This window comes from Pleurodeles waltl, chromosome 8, assembly GCF_031143425.1.
Source record: "Pleurodeles waltl isolate 20211129_DDA chromosome 8, aPleWal1.hap1.20221129, whole genome shotgun sequence".
NCBI classification, from domain to species: domain Eukaryota; kingdom Metazoa; phylum Chordata; class Amphibia; order Caudata; family Salamandridae; genus Pleurodeles; species Pleurodeles waltl.
This window is the reverse complement of record NC_090447.1, coordinates 162,466,322-162,489,486: the sequence shown is the minus strand read 5'-3', so window position 1 is coordinate 162,489,486 and position 23,165 is coordinate 162,466,322. Positions and strand designations below refer to the sequence as shown.

The window sequence follows — 23,165 nt, the reverse complement described above, 5'->3', positions numbered from 1 at the left end:
CATCCTGCATTCAACCAACCATCATGATATGCAAACTGACCTACTAACATACACCAACACGTTCATCAAGCCCACTGTTTCAGAAAAAGACTAAAATACAAAAAAGGCTTTGTCTGTATCACCCTTTCCTTTAATGAAAATAAAACACCTGACACTGATAGAAGTCGTGTAAGCATTGTCAGAAATCAATAGGAAAAACAAATATGCCAAGTATCAAGCTGTAGGTTAACAAGAGAGACAGATGGCAGCTTCAACATGGGCTAAGATGAAGCTCACTCAATACCCAAACACAAAGATCTGCAAAAATAAATAGCTTTCAATATACAGTAACCTCCTGTAACCTAGGATACAAGCAGTAGACAAACACAAGAAAACAAGAACAAATTGTGAGGTTGGTGGGTACATAAATTTAGAAGTGCGGAGCAGATTCAATTAAAATCCTAAAAATGTAAAAAGAAAAACTATTGCATGGGAAACGGCAATTAAATCGTAATCTTAGTCTATGGGGAAGGGTTGACCATTGCTCAGAAGCACTTTTGAGGCTGAATCATAAGAACATATAGCCAGGTTGAACCTGGTGTTTTTGCACGGTGAATAGTTTTATGTTCCAAATTCGATCATTTTCTGAAGAAAAAAATATTGTAGTGGAACAAACCTGAAGGCTGTTTTTGTTGAAAGTTTCGGGAGGGTGGATAGACTAGTCGATAGACTGATGTAGCGGAATCAATGTAGTCCTGAGCATGCTTAAAAACTCATGCAGGGGCTATGTTGGTTCTGATAGTGGGGACATTTTCATTTACTTTTGGAAGTTTTGTCCTATGTGCTTGTCTGCAGAAGTACTCTTAGGGAGTGTTTCCAAGTTCAGAGAGGGCAAGAATGCACAGGAACGGTTGATGATTCTTTTTATTCAGATGGACTGTCCATATGGTACGGCTTTTGTCATAGTGTGGGTACCAAATACCTAAGCCAACCTTGTTGAGGTTGTATCTTTAATGGATATGACCTGCTGTTTTCTCCACCTTTGTGACGGATGAACACAAATTCCCTGGTGCAGTACTGTTCAGTCTCATCAGCCCGTTCCCAGAGGTTATGGTTGACACTTTGTATCTAATTGCCAGTTTCTTGCAGACTAATGAAGATCACCTCCCATCTGCTGCCTTTTGTATAATATCATTTAGAAGCTCAGCAAATGGCTACTCGACTATTGCCATGAGATGATTGGATATTACCCTTGAGTGAATAATAACATGTCTTTTGAAAAAAGCAGCTACTTCAAATTATTTCTAAAGATTCAAATTCAACGTTTCCCAATTAACATCTATAATGATTGTTATATTAGTAATTGCCACTCGTTAACACTATTATAGGGTTGAGTAAAAAATTTTAAAGAGATGCTAATGCACTCTCCCTGCTAGTAAACATGCAGTTGAAGAATATTTAGGTACCTTTTCAATGGACACCCTTATAACAGCACTAAGGGGGTCATTATGAGTTTGATGGATGGAAAAGGCTGTCCGCCAAACTCCCGCATTCAGCTTATCTCCAGTGCGGTCCCCTTCCCACAGGCCCCATTAAGAGTTTCCCACTGGGTACACCAGCACCGTCAAGATTTTCACTGTCTGCAAAGCAAAGCAGACAGTGCAAATAATGAGGGGGCTGGCCAGGGGGGCCCCTACACTGCCCATGCCAACTCCTTAGGCAGTGCAGGGGCCCCTCTGAAGGCACCCTGTCTCTGCCAGCCTTTACATGTGGGGTTACCACCGTGTAATTGCCGGTGGAAAAGGGACTAGTAATCTCAGCGCTGCCCTGGAAGATTAGGACCGCCAGTGCCGCCAGCCCCTCCAGTGGAGGAGAACTGGTGGTGCTGGCCGTCCAACTGTGGTGCAACCACCACGGTCATAATGTGGCTGTCGGACTGCCACATTGGTGGCAATCCGACCGCCACCGCAGCCCTGGCAGTTTTTAGACCGCCAGGGTTGTAATGAGGTCCTAAGTGTTTTTAACACTTTACAGTAACCTAACAGGATGTCAGTTAATAATATCTCAGCTTGAATTTGGTGGGCTTACACTTAATAGGTCAGTCTTGTTGTAAATAGGTGTTGCACAGAAGACAGGCAAACGTACAATTTTTTTTAGCAAATCACAAGCTCCTGTGGCCTAGTTAGAATGTCCCATTACACAGCAGAGGCCATAGATCCAGAGGACGCTAAGCAAATATTCTGGGGGAATCGGTTGGCCAGAAGGAATTTGCAACAAAATGTATCACTAGAATTCAAAGTAGGCGATTTTGGTGCAACAAAACTCTCATCCAGTATAGTTCAAGAATTTGACCAATAACTCATTAAATGAGAAATGAAAGAGAAACGATCAGCACAGTATATGAAAATATAGGCAGCAGACCTAAAACAATTCCCAGGTCAGTCATTGTACTTCATATGCCTTTCTAGCCGGTGTCGTAAACTAATATTTGTCAATGCCAAAACAACCATTATATTTCCCCATAAAAATTATGCGGTTGGCGATAGATATAAGCTAATGCAACACTTGTTGTTAAACTACTGCCTCTAAAGAGCATACCTTTAAGGCTGCTGAATAGGGTCCTCAGATAAAATGTATGCCACTTGGGTAGGCAGTTTAACCAATCTCATTAGCTATTTGTTTAGTGCTGCTATTCGTTAAAAAAATTAATATGATTAACATAGTTGTACCCTGGTTATGACATTAATAGAGTTAGCACCTGCTTGGTCATCCACCCTTGTAAAAACCTTGAGAATGCTACAGGCCTAGATGGAAAGTTGGAAAGAGATTGTGTCTTCCACAGATGCTGCATGCAGAAAAAGGTACATCAACAGATGTTCATCAGCTCCCTAGACCTTTCTTGCACAAGCGTGTTGACTGACTACTGATTGTTTTCCCTACTTACTGTTACGTCTTTCTATTGACACAATTCAAAAAAACATTTCATTCATAATTTGGGATTTCTTGAAATTCAGAGATAAGACTGACGTATGACAAAAGTATTCCACACCTACTAAGGTGAACATCTTTGTGAATCAGCCCCCAGCTAATCATAATTCAGACACATTGATACATTTTAATGGACATTTACTCATATTTGAGCCAAGCCTTGAAACTTTTTTTATAGCTATGAGAAAATGATTTAGTAATGTAGGCATATGTTCAAACCTTTGATGTAAACTTCCATTCGTCTTTTTCTAAATATTTCTTCAAGAGAATTCCATTGACATCAAATTCAACAGGGAATCACATGCAAGGCATGAGACTGTATATAATTTATGGAACAAATACCTCACACAAAATTACATTGAACGGTGGTTTGTTTATTCTAAAAATGGAAAGCTCTGGGGTTGGTGTCATATGAATAACGTTGATCAAAAAATCTTGTTGTAATGTTTGTAGGATGTTCTTCACAAAATTAGGTATGAGGATCATCATAAGAAAATATACTGAGGGAATGCATATAACTGCTTTAAGTGGGGACAAGTTAATGTATTGTAGAATAGGTTTTTAAAAATGTTTACCTCTTGATCTTTCCTGCTAAGTTTTATACTGTTCATCTAATTCACATGTTCTTCATTTTTTAAGGTTCTGAGGATTATGTTTACATATAAGACGTCTCTGCAATGTGTTTGGGATTATTATAGCATACCTTCCATCAGCCTGTGGCAATGCTTGATTAACAACGAGGCACTTCCCATCCTCATCGAAATACTTGATAACGATTCTTAATCCTCCCATCATTGAAGTCAACTATGCTGTCTCTACCAGCTTAAATCACTACCTAAGATGGTCCTCTTTTTGCTCCTTGCCATCCTCTGGTTTAAGGAAGATGCCCGTGGGAACATTGGGGTCTTGGTTTCTGCCCAGTCCAATGAACGGAGAGTGGTTGCCCACGTGCCTGGTGATATCATCATCGGGGCTCTTTTTTCTGTCCACCACCAGCCAACCGTTGAGAAGGTCCACGAGAGGAAGTGTGGAGAGGTAAGGGAGCAGTATGGCATACAACGGGTTGAGGCGATGCTTCACACTCTTGACCGAATTAATGCAGACCCGGCAATACTGCCAAATATAACCCTTGGCTGTGAAATCCGGGATTCATGTTGGCATTCAGCTGTGGCGCTTGAGCAAAGCATTGAGTTCATCAGGGATTCCCTTATATCCAGTGATGAAGAAGAAGGGCTTGTGAAATGCGTCGATGGATCTTCTGCTCCGTTCAAAGTCAAGAAACCCATAGTTGGGGTGATTGGGCCTGGCTCCAGCTCCGTGGCGATCCAAGTGCAGAACTTGCTGCAGCTCTTCAACATACCTCAGATTGCCTATTCTGCAACAAGTATGGATCTCAGTGACAAAACTCTATTCAAATACTTCATGAGGGTTGTACCTTCTGATGCACAGCAAGCTCGGGCGATGGTGGACATTGTCAAACGGTACAACTGGACCTACGTGTCTGCAGTACACACTGAAGGTAAGAAACCCTGTTTTCAGTGTTGTATTCTTCAAAGTAATTAGACCCTTGGTGTGCACAGCAAATAATAATGATTGCATTCCTTTTTTTCACGCTTTTCGAATTTAATGTTTTTCTTAAAAATATTTTCTGAGGTTACAGATATTTCCGCATATGTTTCTGGTGTTTCTGCTTCACTTTAGGCACAGGTTTTTTTGATGTCTGAAACATATAAGCACATACTTTGCGTTTTAAACCGAGACAGAGGCTGCAAGCACAGTTTTCACTGACCTGATGCAGAATGTTTTGATTCATAATGCACTGCTGTGGAGCCCTCTGTGACTGCAATCTACCATTTCCCGAAAGTGAACTGTGATGAACAACCCTACATTGTTCGGGTTATGTGTTAAGGTTAAAATCTAGACCTAAGGGGGTACGTAAACCTTTTTCAGTAGGAAAGCTCAGATGTATTACAGATTTGAGGCATTGTAAATAGGGAGGTTTGCAAATTGATCGGCACTGCACATCTCAAAGCCTATCTGGGAGGCCCACACTGTCTTGGATTAACTACGGAGTGTGTGCAATGAAGCAGATGTGTACCAAGCCCCCTTGCTGAACACATTCCTTTCATGATGGGACGATAGTGTGCAAGAATGTTTTCAGTCTCTACCCTTTTTGCACATCCTTCTTAGCATATCCTGCTTGGAGCCAATGAAATTCGGTAGCCACGTGCAAGTAGTTTCTACTAAACTTCTCTTTTTGATCACGGGAACCAGTAATGTCTCGATATCAGCCACTAGTCTCTCCAGGCCATACGCCTAGAGATGCTTCCTATGTGTCTGTACCTGGCCTCAACCACATAATGATTCTTACTGCTTTCTCTCAAATGGAAGATGGTGTTTTGTACAGCTCCAGGCTGATAAAGCATTGCAGACATTGGGGGTCATTCTAAGTCTGGCGGGCGGCGGAGGCCGCCCGCCAGACTTCCCCCACCAAAATACCGCTCCGCGGTCGAAAGACCGCTGAGGGTATTTTGGGACTTGCCCTGGGCTGGCGGGCGACCGCCAAAAGGCCGCCCGCCAGCCCAGGGCAAATCATCCTTCCCACGAGGACGCCGGCTCAGAATTGAGCCGGCGGAGTGGGAAGGTGCGACGGGTGCAGTGGCACCCGTTGCGTATTTCAGTGTCTGCATAGCAGACACTGAAATACAAAGTGGGGCCCTCTTACGGGGGGCCCCTGTAGTGCCCATGCCATTGACATGGGCACTGCAGGGGCCCCCAGGGGCCCCGCGGCACCCCCTACCGCCATCCTGTTCCTGGCGGGAGACCCGCCAGGAACAGGATGGCGGTAGGGGGTGTCAGAATCCCCGCGCTCCGCCGCCATGGAGGATTCACAAGGGCAGCAGAAAACCGGCGGGAGACCGCCGGTTTTCCGCATCTGACCGCGGCCGAACCGCCGCGGTCAGAATGCCCTGCGGGGCACCGCCGGCCTGTCGGCGGTGCTCCCGCCGGCCTGTCGGCGGTCTCTGACCGCCGGGGTCAGAATCACCCCCATTGTCCTTTACGAATCTGTATAGCGCTACAAAGCATAGAATAGTGTAGCATAGCATATGTCTTAGAAAACCCTATTATATACATTTCGAACATATAAAACCCTTGGGTCAATTTGTGCTATAAAAAACTCCAGAGACGTAACAAAAAGTGACACATGGCATAGCACACGATAGCTTAATGGAGCATAATATATATATATATATACATGATAGCATAACATGCCATAACCTATAAATAGTATAACCATAACCTGTAATGTAGCATAGCACATCGGAACGAATCACAAAACAGCCTAGATTAATGTCACATTTTTATTATAGAATATGCATAATATAGAATTACATAAAACAAAACGCCGCAGAGCAAACGTTACAGGAGTAGCCAGATATGCTACTAAACCAGGTGTACTCCTGGCTTACTCCTGTAAAACAAGAGTAAACCAGAGTACAAGAGTAAGCCACGCACACTCATCTCAAAATATTTGTAGGCACTCTTTACAAAGGAGAATCATTGTGAAAGTTCAGGAGTTTTTGTAGCCACCGTTCAATGAAACAGTAGCCATCAGGATTTTATTTTGTTTTCCATTAATTTTTTTAATTAATGCTTTTACTATACCTTTGGTGCAGCTGAACGTTAACAAACTTATTAAAGGACATTTTTGATAATTTTCGCAACTGAAGGTGTAATGGTGTTTGCTTTATTGAAAATGACATGGCATGCTGTTGTTTTTGAATGACTATGTTGTGTCATCATTTACTTCTTAGATATGTGAGTACCTACCACTCATATATGTAAATCAGTCGTTCAAACTGTGCGCAATCCTCAGTATTAAGACTGAACTAGTACTTAGGAACAACTTGAACAACCTTAAGCATCGATGCTTCATTTGTGTACTTTTACAAATGTATTCTCTTGAGGTCGGGCCAAGAAGAAATGATTTCATTCGCCCTTTGCAGAGAAACATTATCCCACCGGCCACCAGGATGTGGCACAGGTTTGTTGCCCGGGAGTGCGCTCTGGTGCCACCTGCAGGTGGTGCCCTAGACAGCCGCTTAGAAGTGCCTTGTCCCGGACCAAACACTGGCCATGTCCCAGCCATCTCAGCAGACTGAGAATCGACAAAACCATTATCAACAGAAAGCAGCGAGCTGCAGGTCACGGCGCGCACACTAATGAAGCAGTCCAAGGACGAGTGGCGCAGTCTGAAGGGCGACTGTGAAGATGCTGCGTCGTGAGAGCGCAGGGAGAGAGCGCTTTTGTGAAGTGGAAGAAGGCCTTGCTCGACGAGCCATCAAAGGCACACTGCCGTACATTTAAAACGAAGTAGCAGGGCCCCATACAGTATTCATGAGACGATCATTGAGGTTAAATGTATCATGTAAACCACGACCAGGCGTTTATTCCCATTGAAAAATATCACGATCCATATTTTCCCTTTGCCTTTATTCCCTTCAAGAATTTGGTAAGTGACATCTTAGCGATAAGATGGAGCGTTAAAGTGTTCAGGGCACGCAGGCGGTGCTGTGGAGGTCTTTACTCTGCGGTGCCGTTTATCTTTCACCTTTCACGAGCGGTAACGCTCGAGTGCTGCGGAGCGAGATAAGGTTGTGGCGTCATGTCTTAGAACGTGTGCTCTTCGCTAATCGAATTGTACCCTTTCGTGGTATTGTGGCTTTGGTACAGCGCCTGGTACGCCAGAGGAAGCCCTGAAGCGCATCAGTGTAAGTCTACTATGTTGTTGGTGGGTGGCAGAGCATGGGTTTACACAGGGCCCTGTATGGGAAGAGTTTTGGGCTCATGTGTGAAATGTCCAAAAGTGTTGCTTCCTGTAACTGTGCTTGAGCATAGAGTGAAGCAAAGACATTTAAGAGAGAAACAGGCGCATTCTGGGATATTTAACATCTATGTAAGGGGAATGTGCGTGGGTGGGTTCATGGAGTGGGCTATTCGGAAAAGGTTTTTTTTGTGGAGGGGTGCTCCAAAAGGAGCATGGATAGCCTGTGGCTGCCAGTAAGTATGGAATTATACGGAGAGATGTAGGGCTAGACTTACCTTCTGGGTATATTTATCGTCTTCTGCTGGATGAGCAGTAACTTCCCCAGTGCAAACAATTGTGGGTGACACCCAGTTAGCGCGAGTGTTGTGTACAACCCTAAGAAAATAACTTCAGTCTGAGTAATGTGCTAGTGGAAATGCATTATTGTACTTACTTAGACGTTTACTGTAAACAATAAGGGATAATATAAAACTTAAGAAAATATTATTAAATATTCCCAGAGCTCTTTGTGTATACTGTGGACATATCTTACAGATAAGTAATCCAAGAACTGGCAAAGCCAATAGGTCTGGCTTAACTTCGGTTTCCATGTTCTTTCTTGTAATAGTCACATGGAGTTATGCAATATATTTAGATGCACTAGTAGAGAACTCACAGGCACCATATAAATAGAGGCAGTACCCAAATATACATGCAAAGACAACACACTTAAGACACGCATGCAATCCGAAAGCAGACATGTACATGCAGGCACAGGTGGATGATGTCCGGATGGGGTGGATGGATCATAACTGTATGGTTTACACAAAGATGAATAAAGGGGTACTGGTGGCTGTGGGTTCATTTAATGGTGGCTTACTGGATACATAGGTGGGAGTGATCATATAGTTGGATAAGATGCACGCGTTGTTGCGCATTGATGGATGAATAGATGTGGACGGATGGAAATGTGCTTGGATGAGAGGAGATGATGGATACACCATTGAATATGGCTTTATGAGCACACTATAAGACAAACATTCTTAAGTAGTGAGTCGGTGTTTTGGCACAAAGAGAGGGAAGCAGACTAATCAGCTCATTTTTACATAAACGCTAAACACATTGCTAGAACTTCCTGAAACCTATAGGCAAAACATACACTTTCCTCTTACCGCTTCCATGGTTACTGGCTGCTTGACATTATAGTAGTCTAGAGTTTGCGACATTCATGTGAATCATGCTCATGCAATTTATGATGTTTGTGTTGTTGTTTTTTGGGAAAAGAACTTGGAATGTATGCAGGCCTTTCTTTTGATATATGTATCAGACACACAACATAAAGGGACCTCCTCGCACTTCTGCCAGCATGCTGTTGCCACCCTCTTAGAGTGTCAGTCCCTCAGAGAGGGTACTGCTCTGTGTGCGCAGGGTGTGCCCTTTCACTGAAATAGCTAGTGGTTGCAGTGGGTGGCAGTGGGGGTGGGGGTGGCAGCATCCCCGGTGGCACAAGTTGCAGTGAGCCCAGGAAAAGGAGCAGCACATCCTCATAGCGTAAGGTTTTAGCAATGCCAGACCTAAAAATGGTGAAGATAATTTGAAAACTTTAGCATACAGTGGGATTTTTTTTTTTTTTTTGGGCATCTTCAGTCTTTTATTGCAGCTCTTCTGAAGGAAAAAACTCAAAATACTGCACTACTCTGCACTAATAAAAAGTAGAAAAGAGTAGAAAAATGAGTACAAACATCGACGCAGTCCTTGGCAGTATTGAGTATTTGTATTCTGAATGACACCCTCAATTCCCCACTGTTCCCTCTCCTCCACCCAACTTCGTTTAAGATCCATTTCCAACGATTTTGTGGGGCATATTTACAAGAAAGTGGTGCATTGGTCCCAATGCGCCACTTTTCTTGTGTGACCCCTGTCCCACCTAATGATACCATGAATGTGCTGGGTTTATAATACCCAGCACCACGGCAGTTGTTAGGACAATAGTGTCAAAATTGTTGACGCAATTGTGGCACTTTACTGCACTAGCACAAACATTTTGATGCTAGTGCAGCTAAGGGAGGCCCATTGATTAAAATGGGTGCATCATTTTAACGCCTGCTCTAAGCAGGTGTTAAAAATGATGGAAAAAATGTAGCAGTGAAATGTTGTAAATTGCACCGTACCATTTTTTCGGTCCTTCCTGTGTCGGAGCGCCCCCTTGCATATATTATCCCTTTCACAGGCATAATGTGGTGCAAGGGTTTACAAAGTGGTACAATGCAAGTATTGCACCAGTTTATAAATATGGCATGGGAGAAAGGCCTCTTCAATGCCACCTTAGCTTGATTATTTTTTTCCGCTACAGTGGCGCATGGTGATGCTAGGGGCTTGTAAATTTACCCCTTACTGTCCGTGGTAAAGCCACTGCATTGCAGGCCCCAGGCCAAACAGAAGGAAATAGACATTCTCAGACTAGTTCCAAATGACACATCATGTCCCACTTTTTGAGACATTTCTAACTCAGCAAATTCAATCAACTGAAAGAATAACCTACACCTGCCAACGTACAGAGATGGTGCACCCAATTACCTAGAATCCTGCTACATTGATGGACCACTGAATAATTCTGACCATTCCACCTGTTTGACCATGGATTGGGATGCAGCCCAAACGATTGCCAGTGGCTGAAATTAATTAAAGCATTTAGTCCATTACCTTGTTGTCACTGTTTTGACCATGAGCCACGGAGATAGCGGAAGAGTAGCATGGACCCAGATAATGATTGTCTTCATACTTCCACAGAAGCTATAATGGTGTTTGGATGATTCTAAGATACTGAGCCAGAAACATGCACGTCTGTTGCCTGAAAGATTCAGCCACATGGCTCTATGGTCTGTGTAGAAACATGGGTGGCATTTAATGCTAGCTAAAGGTAGAAATTTCTAAAGCTATGTTGTTCCTTGTAAGCCATACTCTGCAAGCTATGTGCCTGTATGTTTTTACATTCAAGTCTTCCATTCCTTGTGCTTTGGTCCTGGTGATTTATTGTTGTTTTGTTAGACTTTAATTTTCTATGAAGATTACTGAAATAAAGTTGAATGACCGATCATTATCTTTGAAGGGTAAGTAAAATTATCATCTGTGGTGGGTGACATCTTTTCCCAGATTCTTATGATATCTTTGGAGAGTCTCTGTAAAACCACATCTGTGTATGGAAAATGTTTTGAGTACGTAGTCCTGAATCATCAGTTTCGAAGCAACTGTGGGACGCTTGTACATGGGTCTGAGCACACAGAATGAGTTCTGCAGTGTTCTTATCTTGTGACGAATAGTCTATGCATGGCATTAGGTTAGGAGACATACTTATGGTTTCCCTTTCAAGAGCCTTTGCTGGCATGTTGGAAGCATCTTACAAAGGGTGTAGTGGCAGTACAAATTAAAGTACCTTAGAGCAGGGGATAAAGTAGGTTAACATGTTGGTGAAAGAGGGAAGCACTAAACATGGATTAATCCTAGCAAATCGGGTGGATATTTAATAGATAACATTATTGAGCTTGAATACGGTTGTATACTGCTCTCCAAAGTAACACCAACATTCTTTATAATTTGAGAAGGTATTTTTGTTCAAATGTTTGTTGGGAGTCAAGACCGAAATCTTTGCCCAAGCATGACAACATGGACCTCATACTGCTACATCCTGAATTATATATAATCTAAAATCTCCATTTCCATTTTTCTTTTTGATCGGATCTTCATGGTGACATGGGTGGATACAACCGGTAATGACATTTGTATAAAGGCTGGTGATTTTTCACTAGCAATGTTTGGTAACTATTGTGTTACTTTTTCTAATGACATTCTATATCATAATAGCCATTTTTCCCAGTAACAGTCTGTTAGAAATGGGGTTTTTGGTTGGCAGTCAGGTTACCCCCTGTCCAAGCAAAAGCCCTCACTCTAGTCAGGGTAAGTCACACACTATCCAAGATTATCCTGTGCCCACCCTCTGGTAGCTTGGCACGAGCAGTCAGGCTTAACTTAGAAGGCAATGTGTAAAGTATTTGTGCAATAAATCATACAATACCACCATATAGCACCACAAAACTACACCACACAGTGTTTAGAAAAATATATAATATTTATCAGGATAATTGTAGGTCAAAAAGAATAAAGTTGCAATGGAAAATTGTAGAAATATCACAGGGAAGTGATATAGAGTGTCTTAAGTCTTTAGAATGCAATACAGTGTCTTTCAAGCACAAAGTACCTGGTTTCTGGTGGAAAATCTCCTCAGAGGGCCACAGGAGAAGAGATGCGTGGAAAAAGGGGTGTGTGCGTCGATTTCTCCTCAGCACACACAGACTTGCGTCGGTCTTTTCCACGCGGGGAAGTCGGGCGTCGTTTTCCGGCGCGCAGACAGTCTCTTTTTGTGGATCGCGGGGATTACCAGATGTCCCGGGTCTGTGCGTGGATTCTCCCGCTTGTTTTCCGGCTGCGCGTCGTTCTGCGGGGCTGCGCGTCGAAGTTTCGATCTCACGGTAGGCGTCGCGTCGATTCCTCCTTGGAAGTCGGGCGGCGTTGTCCTTGCGAGGCCGTGCGTCGAAAGTTTGGTCTCACGGCAGGCGTCGCGTCGATTTCTCCTTGGAAGTCGGGCGGCGTTGTCCTTGCGAGGCCGTGCGTCAAAGTTTCGCACTCACGGTGGGCATCGCGTCGATTTCTCCTGGAAAGTCGAGCGGCTTTGTCCTTGCGAGGTTGTGCGTCGAAGTCTCGATCGTCCCGAGGGCGTCGCGTCGATCAGCGTCGGTGGGCGGCGTTTTTCTCGCCGCGAAACAAGCTGTGCGTCGAAAGTTTCGGCGCACGGAGCGTCCAAGTGAAAGGAAGAAGTCTTTTTGGTCCTGAGACTTCAAGGAACAGGAGGCAAGCTCTATCCAAGCCCTTGGAGAGCACTTTCACAGCCAGACAAGAGTTCAGCAAGGCAGCAGGGCAACAGCAAGACAGCAGTCCTTTGTAGAAAGCAGACAGGTGAGTCCTTTGAGCAGCCAGGCAGTTCTTCTTGGCAGGATGTAGTTTCTGGTTCCGGTTTCTTCTCCAGCAAGTGTCTGATGAGGTAGGGCAGAGGCCCTGTTTTATACCCAAATGTGCCTTTGAAGTGGGGGAGACTTCAAAGAGAGGCTAAGAAGTGCACCAGGTCCCCTTTCAGTTCAATCCTGTCTGCCAGGGTCCCAGTAGGGGGTGTGGCAGTCCTTTGTGTGAGGGCAGGCCCTCCACCCTCCCAGCCCAGGAAGACCCATTCAAAATGCAGATGTATGCAAGTGAGGCTGAGTACCCTGTGTTTGGGGTGTGTCTGAGTGAATGCACAAGGAGCTGTCAACTAAACCTAGCCAGACGTGGATTGTAAGGCACAGAAGGATTTAAGTGCAAAGAAATGCTCACTTTCTAAAAGTGGCATTTCTAGAATAGTAATATTAAATCCGACTTCACCAGTCAGTAGGATTTTGTACTACCATTCTGGCCATACTAAATATGACCTCCCTGCTCCTTTCAGATCAGCAGCTGCCACTTCAACAGTGTATGAGGGCAGCCCCAATGTTAGCCTATGAAGGGAGCAGGTCTTCCAGTAGTGCAAAAACGAATTTAGGAGTTTTACACTACCAGGACATATAACTACACAGGTACATGTCCTGCCTTTTACCTCCACAGCACCCTGCTCTAGGGGATACCCAGGGCACACATTAAGGGTGACTTATATGCAGAAAAAGGGGAGTTCTAGGCTTGGCAAGTACTTTTAAATGCCAAGTCGAGGTGGCAGTGAAACTGCACACCCAGGCCTAGCAATGGTAGGCCTGAGACAAGGAAAAGGGGCTACTTAAGTGGGTGGCACAATCCGTGCTGCAGGTCCACTAGTAGCATTTAATCTATATGCCCTAGGCACCTGGAGTGCACATGACTGGGGACTTATAAGTAGATTAAATAGTTCAATCAGGTATGATCCAAAGTTACCATGTTTACAGAGAGAGAGCATATACACTTTATCACTGGTTAGCAGTGGTAAAGTGCGCAGAGTCTAAAAACCAGCAAAACAGTATCCAAAACGAGGAGGGAGGCAGGCAAAAAGTTAGGGGTGACTACCCTAAGGCTGTCAGGTCTAACATGTGTTCCCCCCAGCTGAAAGTGGGGAGAGCTACCCGACCTCCTGGGAGCTCTCATCGCTAAGGCGGAAGTACCTGGAGAGACCATCAGCATTGGCGTGGTCAACCCCTGGGCGATGTTCCACCGTAAAGTCCATCCCCTGTAGGGAAATGGACCACCTCAGAAGTTTTGGATTCTCACCCCTCATCTGCATGAGCCATCTGAGGGGTCTGTGGTCTGTCTGAACTAGGAAGTGAGTCCCAAACAGGTAGGGCCTCAGCTTCTTCAGGGCCCAGACCACAGCAAAAGCTTCTCTTTCAATAGCACTCCACCTCTGTTCCCGTGGTAATAGCCTTCTGCTAATAAAGACTACCGGTTGATCTTGGCCCTCCTCATTTAGCTGTGCTAGGACTGCCCCTATGCCATGCTCTGAAGCGTCTGTCTGCACGATAAATTCCTGGGAGTAGTCAGGGGCCTTGAGCACGGGGGCCGTGCACATGGCTTCCTTTAGGGCGTCAAAGGCTTTCTGACAAGCCTCTGTCCAATTCACCAACCTAGGTTGCTTCTTGGACGTGAGTTCGGTCAAGGGGGACACAATGGTACCATAGCCCTTGACAAACCTGCGGTAGTATCCGGTGAGGCCTAAAAAGGCTCTCACCTCAGTCTGGGTTCGAGGTGGTTGCCAGGCCTTGATAGTTTCGATCTTGGCCTGGAGTGGCTGCACCTTGCCACCACCTACTAGGTGTCCCAAGTACACCACGGAACCCTGCCCAATCTGGCACTTACTAGCCTTGATGGTCAGGCCTGCCTGTTGCAGGGCCTGAAGCACCTCCTTGAGGTGGAGCAGGTGTTCCTCCCAGCTGGAACTGTAGACAGCTATGTCATCCAGGTAGGCTGCACAGAAGGCATCCTTGCCAGCCAGGACCCCGTTAACCAACCGTTGGAAGGTAGCGGGGGCATTTTTTAATCCAAACGGCATCACTCGGAACTGGTAATGGCCGTCAGGGGTGGAAAAGGCGGACCTTTCCTTAGCCCCCTCAGTCAGGGCGATCTGCCAGTACCCTGAAGTAAGATCAAACGTACTCAGGAACTTGGCAGCGCCTAGCCTGTCCACGAGCTCATCAGCTCGGGGGATGGGGTGAGCATCAGTCCGGGTGACTGAGTTGAGACCCCGGTAGTCCACACAGAACCGGAGTTCTGGCTTCGCACCTGGGGCAGTAGCCTTAGGGACCAATACCACTGGGCTGGCCCAGGGACTACTGGATTTCTCAATGACCCCTAGAGTCAACATCTTGGAGACCTCCTCCTTGATGCTGGCCTTCACCTTATCCGACAACCTGTAAATTTTGTTTTTCACAGGGAGACTGTCACCGGTGTCAATATCATGAACACAGAGGTGGGTCAGCCCAGGAGTAAGGGAGAACAGGGGGGAGAACTGCTCCAACAGCTCATAGCAGTCTCCTTTCTGATTTAGAGTCAGGGTGCCAGACAGAATGACCCCGCTTACTGACCCATCACCTTCTTGGGCAGAGAGGAGGTCAGGGAGAGGTTCACTCTCCTCTTCCGTTCCTTCATCTGTGACCAGAAGCATGTTGATCTCCGACCTCTCACAATGAGCTTTTAGTCGGTTCACATGGAGCACCCTTAGGGGATTCCTAGGGGTTTTGAGGTCCACTAGGTAAGTGGCCTCCCCTTTCCGCTCCTTTATTTCAAATGGGCCAGACCAGCGGTCCTGGAGAGCTCTGGGCTCTACTGGCTCCATTACCCACACTTTGTCTCCAGGTTGAAACTCTACCAGGGTGGCCTTCTGGTCATACCATTGTTTCATCACCTCTTGACTGGCCTCAAGGTTATCTTGGGCTTCTTTCCAGAAGCGGGTCATCTGGTTGCGGAGGGCCAACATATAGCTGACCACATCCTGAGGGGGTGTCTTTGGAGCTTTCTCCAATCCCTCCTGGACAATGCTTAAGGGTCCCCTGACAGGGTACCCATAGAGAAGTTCAAAGGGACTGAACCCTACCCCTCTCTGGGGGACCTCTCTGTAAGCAAAGAGAAGGCATGGTAAGAGGACGTCCCACTTACGCCTCATGGCCTCAGGAAGGCCACCAATCATGCCTTTCAGGGTCTTGTTGAATCTCTCCACAAGACCGTTCGTCTGGGGGTGATAGGGTGTGGTGAACTTGTAAGTTACACCACACGCATCCCACAGCGACTTCATGTATGCGGACATGAAGTTAGTGCCTCTGTCAGACACTATTTCCTTGGGGAACCCCACACGGGTAAATATCCCCATCAGGGTTCTGGCCACCACCGGTGCAGTTACTGTCCTTAGAGGGATTGCCTCTGGGTAACGGGTGGCATGGTCCACCAAAACCAGGATGAACCTGTTGCCTAAGGCAGTTTTGGGGTCCAAGGGGCCAACAATGTCGATGCCCACCCTTTCAAAGGGGGTGCCAACGACAGGAAGTGGAATCAGGGGGGTTTTAACCCTTTTTCCTGCTTTACCACTGGCCTGGCAGGTAGGACAGGATCTGCAGAACTTGTCTGAGTGGGTCCTCATTTTGGGCCAATAAAAGTGGGTGTCAAGCCTGTTAAAGGTCTTGCCCTGCCCCAAATGTCCTGCCAGGGGAATGTCGTGAGCCAGACCCAGTAGGAAGGTTCGGTAACATTGGGGGACCACCAGCACACGTGCTGCCCCAAAGCCCGGAACCTTAGGCTCACTGTAAAGGAGATCATTCTCCCAATATAGGTGGTGATTGCCAGAGGCGTCGCCGGCTGCCTGGTTTGAGGCTTGTTTCCTCAAACCTTCTAGAGTGGGACATTCTTTCTGCGCCTTGCAGAAGTCCTCCCTGGTGGGTCCACCCTCAACTTGCCAACCAGCAAGCTCAGGTAAGTCACCTAGGGCGGCGATGTCTTCCCCAGTTGGCTCGGAAGCCTCCTCCTCAGGAGCCCCGTCAGCCACTGTGGGAACAGCGGGGGCCGGTTTCCCGCACCCCTGGTCCCCCCTCCTGGCAGCTCTCTGGGCCATCGTTCCAGGCTCCAGATGCCCTTGACTTCCCTCTCGGTCAGCCATGGACCGTGTGGTCATGCAGACCCACTCAGGTAACCCTAACATCTCCAGGTGAGACCTGAGCTCTACTTCTTTCCAAGCAGTGTGCTCAAGGTCATTGCCTAACAGACAATCTACAGGCATGGCAGGACTCACAGCTACTTTCAGAGTACCAGAGACCCCCCCCCACTCAAAGGGAACCAGAGCCACCGGTAGGTGACTCTCGCGATTGTCAGCTACTCTGACCTGGTGGAATGTATTAGGCATTATCTGCTCTGCTGACACCAGCTGACTCTTGATAGTAGTCATACTGGCTCCTGTGTCACGTAGAGCCTCCACCCTCTGCCCATCAATGGTGACCCACTGCCGGTACTTGGAAGTATTTCTAGGCATGTGGGCCTTGGGCACCATTTCTCCTTCTCCCAGGGACACTAGGGAAATCTCTACCTGTTCCCCAAAGCTAGTTGGGTCCATCTCCCCCCCGAGTGCTACACTAGTCAACCCAGGTGCCTGTCCAGTAGTGGACGGTGCCCTCTTGGGGCACTGAGGATCGCCTTTGTAGTGACCATATTGGTAACATTCCATGCATTTGGGGCTAGATTTTCCTGACCTGTCAAATGTCCCTGGCTTTCTCCCAAATTTGGAAAAGGAAGGGTTGCCACCCCCTCCCTGGGAATTCTTTTGGGGGCCTTTAGAGAGTTCCTTATCTGTAAGTTTATCTCCCCCCTCTTTCTTCTGTTGGGAACCCTGACCACCTTTGTGGGAGTCCCCCCCAGGTACCTTTTTGGACACTCTGGTGCTAACCCAGAGGTCCGCCTCCTCAGCAAGCTTCCTGGGATCAGTCAGCTTACTATCCACTAGGTGCTGGCGCAAATCTGTATAAGTAACATTAAGCATATGCTCTCTCAGGATCAAATCATATAAACTTTTATAATCTGCTACTTTGTTGCCCCGCACCCATCCATTCAGTGCCTTACTAGAGAAATCAAAGAAATCTACCCATGTTTGTGTGGTTTGTTTGGTGCTGTCCCTGAACCTCTGACGGTATCCCTCAGGGGTCAGCCCAAACTTGGCAAGTAAAGTGGCTTTCTGGAGTGGGTATGTGTTTTGATCCGGTGGATCCAATGTGAGAAGTGTGTCCCTCCCCAATGGCGGCACATAGCCCCACATAGCTACCCCCCATTGCCCTTCAGGAACCTCATGAGCCCTTAGTGCAACTTCATAAGCAGCTAACCATTTATCTATGTCATCTCCCACCACAAAACTGGGCACCACATTTTTGGGTATACGAACCTTCTTTTCTCCAGCAGGTCCTGTCTGTATGCTGCCACCATTATTGCTGGATTCAGACTGTCTTGCCTTGATCTCCAGCTCCTTGAGACTCAGTTCATGAGCCAACAATAGTTTCTTTTCAGCCAAAGCTCTTTCAGCTTCCACTTGTTTGGCTGCTCTTTCAGCTTCTGCTTGTTTGGCTGCCCTTTCAGCTTCTGCTTGAATCTGTTTGGCTGTCCTTTCAGCTTCAATCTGTTTGGCTGCTCTTTCAGCCTCAGCTTGTTTGGCTTCTCTTTCTGCCCTCCTCTCTTCCTGTTGCGCCTCAATTTTCATTTTTGCCATTTGCAATTGGAACTCCCTTTCCTCTCTCCTTTCCTCTGCGGTCAGGCTTTGCATGGAGACACTGCTCCCTGGTCTGGAAGGGTGCACAATTGCAGTGGTAACACCATCCATAGATAGTGAAAATCCTTCTGAGGGGCCATTTTCTGGCTCCCCTTCCTCATCATCCTCTAAATGGGCTTCTGCCCAGGCCCTCAGCGCCACTTGAAAGTCCTCCTTTCTGGAGGCCCCTTGGGTGGGTACCCTCAATGCCCTGCAGAATCCTCTTAGTTGTTTGACCGTGTATGTATCCAACTGGACTAGGTCAAAGTCCCCTGTCTGAGACCCAGTCAGAGACATGTTGAGTGAGGATTTAGTTTTTGAAAATTGTCAGGAAAAAAACGGATTTTCAAAAAGAGATCAAAACCAAGTTGACCTTCAACTGTGGGTAGGTAGTGAGATACTTAGCTACTGTATGTCACTGCACAAATACAAGTCCTATCCTCACCGCTGATCACCAATGTTAGAAATGGGGTTTTTGGTTGGCAGTCAGGTTACCCCCTGTCCAAGCAAAAGCCCTCACTCTAGTCAGGGTAAGTCACACACTATCCAAGATTATCCTGTGCCCACCCTCTGGTAGCTTGGCACGAGCAGTCAGGCTTAACTTAGAAGGCAATGTGTAAAGTATTTGTGCAATAAATCATACAATACCACCATATAGCACCACAAAACTACACCACACAGTGTTTAGAAAAATATATAATATTTATCAGGATAATTGTAGGTCAAAAAGAATAAAGTTGCAATGGAAAATTGTAGAAATATCACAGGGAAGTGATATAGAGTGTCTTAAGTCTTTAGAATGCAATACAGTGTCTTTCAAGCACAAAGTACCTGGTTTCTGGTGGAAAATCTCCTCAGAGGGCCACAGGAGAAGAGATGCGTGGAAAAAGGGGTGTGTGCGTCGATTTCTCCTCAGCACACACAGACTTGCGTCGGTCTTTTCCACGCGGGGAAGTCGGGCGTCGTTTTCCGGCGCGCAGACAGTCTCTTTTTGTGGATCGCGGGGATTACCAGATGTCCCGGGTCTGTGCGTGGATTCTCCCGCTTGTTTTCCGGCTGCGCGTCGTTCTGCGGGGCTGCGCGTCGAAGTTTCGATCTCACGGTAGGCGTCGCGTCGATTCCTCCTTGGAAGTCGGGCGGCGTTGTCCTTGCGAGGCCGTGCGTCGAAAGTTTGGTCTCACGGCAGGCGTCGCGTCGATTTCTCCTTGGAAGTCGGGCGGCGTTGTCCTTGCGAGGCCGTGCGTCAAAGTTTCGCACTCACGGTGGGCGTCGCGTCGATTTCTCCTGGAAAGTCGAGCGGCTTTGTCCTTGCGAGGTTGTGCGTCGAAGTCTCGATCGTCCCGAGGGCGTCGCGTCGATCAGCGTCGGTGGGCGGCGTTTTTCTCGCCGCGAAACAAGCTGTGCGTCGAAAGTTTCGGCGCACGGAGCGTCCAAGTGAAAGGAAGAAGTCTTTTTGGTCCTGAGACTTCAAGGAACAGGAGGCAAGCTCTATCCAAGCCCTTGGAGAGCACTTTCACAGCCAGACAAGAGTTCAGCAAGGCAGCAGGGCAACAGCAAGACAGCAGTCCTTTGTAGAAAGCAGACAGGTGAGTCCTTTGAGCAGCCAGGCAGTTCTTCTTGGCAGGATGTAGTTTCTGGTTCCGGTTTCTTCTCCAGCAAGTGTCTGATGAGGTAGGGCAGAGGCCCTGTTTTATACCCAAATGTGCCTTTGAAGTGGGGGAGACTTCAAAGAGAGGCTAAGAAGTGCACCAGGTCCCCTTTCAGTTCAATCCTGTCTGCCAGGGTCCCAGTAGGGGGTGTGGCAGTCCTTTGTGTGAGGGCAGGCCCTCCACCCTCCCAGCCCAGGAAGACCCATTCAAAATGCAGATGTATGCAAGTGAGGCTGAGTACCCTGTGTTTGGGGTGTGTCTGAGTGAATGCACAAGGAGCTGTCAACTAAACCTAGCCAGACGTGGATTGTAAGGCACAGAAGGATTTAAGTGCAAAGAAATGCTCACTTTCTAAAAGTGGCATTTCTAGAATAGTAATATTAAATCCGACTTCACCAGTCAGTAGGATTTTGTACTACCATTCTGGCCATACTAAATATGACCTCCCTGCTCCTTTCAGATCAGCAGCTGCCACTTCAACAGTGTATGAGGGCAGCCCCAATGTTAGCCTATGAAGGGAGCAGGTCTTCCAGTAGTGCAAAAACGAATTTAGGAGTTTTACACTACCAGGACATATAACTACACAGGTACATGTCCTGCCTTTTACCTCCACAGCACCCTGCTCTAGGGGATACCCAGGGCACACATTAAGGGTGACTTATATGCAGAAAAAGGGGAGTTCTAGGCTTGGCAAGTACTTTTAAATGCCAAGTCGAGGTGGCAGTGAAACTGCACACCCAGGCCTAGCAATGGTAGGCCTGAGACAAGGAAAAGGGGCTACTTAAGTGGGTGGCACAATCCGTGCTGCAGGTCCACTAGTAGCATTTAATCTATATGCCCTAGGCACCTGGAGTGCACATGACTGGGGACTTATAAGTAGATTAAATAGTTCAATCAGGTATGATCCAAAGTTACCATGTTTACAGAGAGAGAGCATATACACTTTATCACTGGTTAGCAGTGGTAAAGTGCGCAGAGTCTAAAAACCAGCAAAACAGTATCCAAAACGAGGAGGGAGGCAGGCAAAAAGTTAGGGGTGACTACCCTAAGGCTGTCAGGTCTAACACAGTCTTAACCATGTTACTTCTGTGGACCCCCACTGAGTAATTCCTGGAATCTTAGGACTCCCACCTCCACTACATTTACAATTTGAACCTCAAAATAATAGACACAAATATAGATGCAAGGTTACATTAATCACATACATTAGACAATATTTTATTTGATTTAGAATTTAAAAAATGCGAAAATCGAAAATTTAATTTTAATAGGAAGGCTGGAGCTTTGTCTTCTAAGTTGAAAAGGGTATTATCAGCTTTTTATGAATTCTTAATGAGCATTCGAAAGTGCTGTGAGTTATAAGGGTGGTCAATGTCTACCTCCATTACTAATACCCCAAAATGTTGAAGTGAGGATGATGAGTCAGGTGTAAGAGAGCATGTTACATTTGTATTTTAATGTATGTATAAATCGATTATTTCAACGCTCCGCAACTGTTTCCATTCTTTCATCTGTTAGGTAGTGGATCTCAGAATAAGGCACCCACACTTTCTCCACCCACAAACATTTAAGAGCTGAACAGAGACAAGTGCAGTAATAATGTTCTATGTCAAACCAGACTTGATATGGCTCTGCTTTTGTTACTGCCCTCTTTAAGGATCCAGACTCTGCCACTGGCAGTGGTGTTAAATATAGAAAAAAGACTAAAGAGAGAAAAGAAAACTAGACAATGCTTTGCAGATTGTTTCATCACGAGTTCCACGCAAAGCCCTGTTGGTTGACAAATAGAAGTTTACTCCCCAATCTGGATTCTGAGATTCATGGGAAAAACACCCATTGGTTAATTTTACCAGTTCGCTGCTCAGCAGGAAAGCCTGACGAATGTAAATAGGGGACACTGTTCGGGAAAAGGCAAAACATGTGGAAATTTGTGAACAGTACTCCAACAGTGAATGCTGTGCAATGACAGCATTTACCGGTGCGGTATTATCTCTCAAAATTATGGACTACTGGAAAACGAGGCCCTTATTGTGGAACAGATGAAATATTCTGAATAGGTAGCATAAAAATAATACTTAGGTTTATTGACTTCCAGGCTCAAGGGCATAGTGATATCAGATCTGTAAAAAATCTGCAGGGAAGGCGGGTGGAATGAATTTTGTCATGGATATTTATAATGCCAATTTACTGGATTCAGGCATGGAATCATGTTGTAAAATAAATCAACTAAAAGCAATGCCACCTAAAAACATGGCATTAAAGACTAATAGAAAAAGGAAATGTGTCCTCTGTATAAATAACACAATCTTAGAAGAAGTGGAATCCTTTAAATATTTGGTTGTAGAAATAAATAGAAATGTAAATTGGACCTCGCACATCCAAACCACCCTCGAAAACGCAGAGGCTTTGGCAAATGCCATTGCAAGACTGTTAGAAAACATGGTCATTGCTTCTCCAACCATATTGATAAGGTCTTCTTTAGCAAAAGCAGGAAGTCAAATTGCTTATGGTACAGAATTCTGAGACTGGCAAGGCCATTTTGAAAGACAATTTTGGAAATCAATTATCAACCTCCCAAAAGGATTTCACACTGCTATCTTGGAATCTGATGTGGGCTACACCTCCATAGAAAAGAAATGCCAGATTGCCCCCATGAAATGCAGCCTAAAAACATTAACATCTTGTTAAAACATCTTGCTGGACTGGGCTTGGGATGAACATTTCAAGATGAATAGTAAACCTTTGTTTGCAACTCTGTGGCACAAATAAAGTAGGAAACCTCACTTGGCTTTATCCTGAGTCTCGGATAACATTCAGTTAATTTCAAAGAGGCAAATAAATTCTGCAGTTGCTAAGCAGTTCGCACATCTGGTAAAAGTGCGAAGAATGGACACATTGGACAACCTTTACCATATTTTCTCAC

At 46.0% G+C, this 23,165-nt stretch overlaps 1 protein-coding gene across 4 annotated transcripts in view; it reads left to right on the top strand.

Moving 5' to 3' along the window:
• Window positions 1-23,165, top strand: part of GRM5 (glutamate metabotropic receptor 5) — a 1,150,672-nt gene that overhangs the window by 46,883 nt on the left and 1,080,624 nt on the right. For all 4 annotated transcript variants that reach the window (XM_069204006.1, XM_069204004.1, XM_069204003.1 and 1 more), the window contains exon 2: window positions 3,607-4,486. In XM_069204006.1, the coding sequence (XP_069060107.1) occupies window positions 3,808-4,486 (679 nt within the window). In that variant the 5' untranslated portion in view covers window positions 3,607-3,807. The remainder of the gene's footprint in view (window positions 1-3,606; window positions 4,487-23,165) is intronic.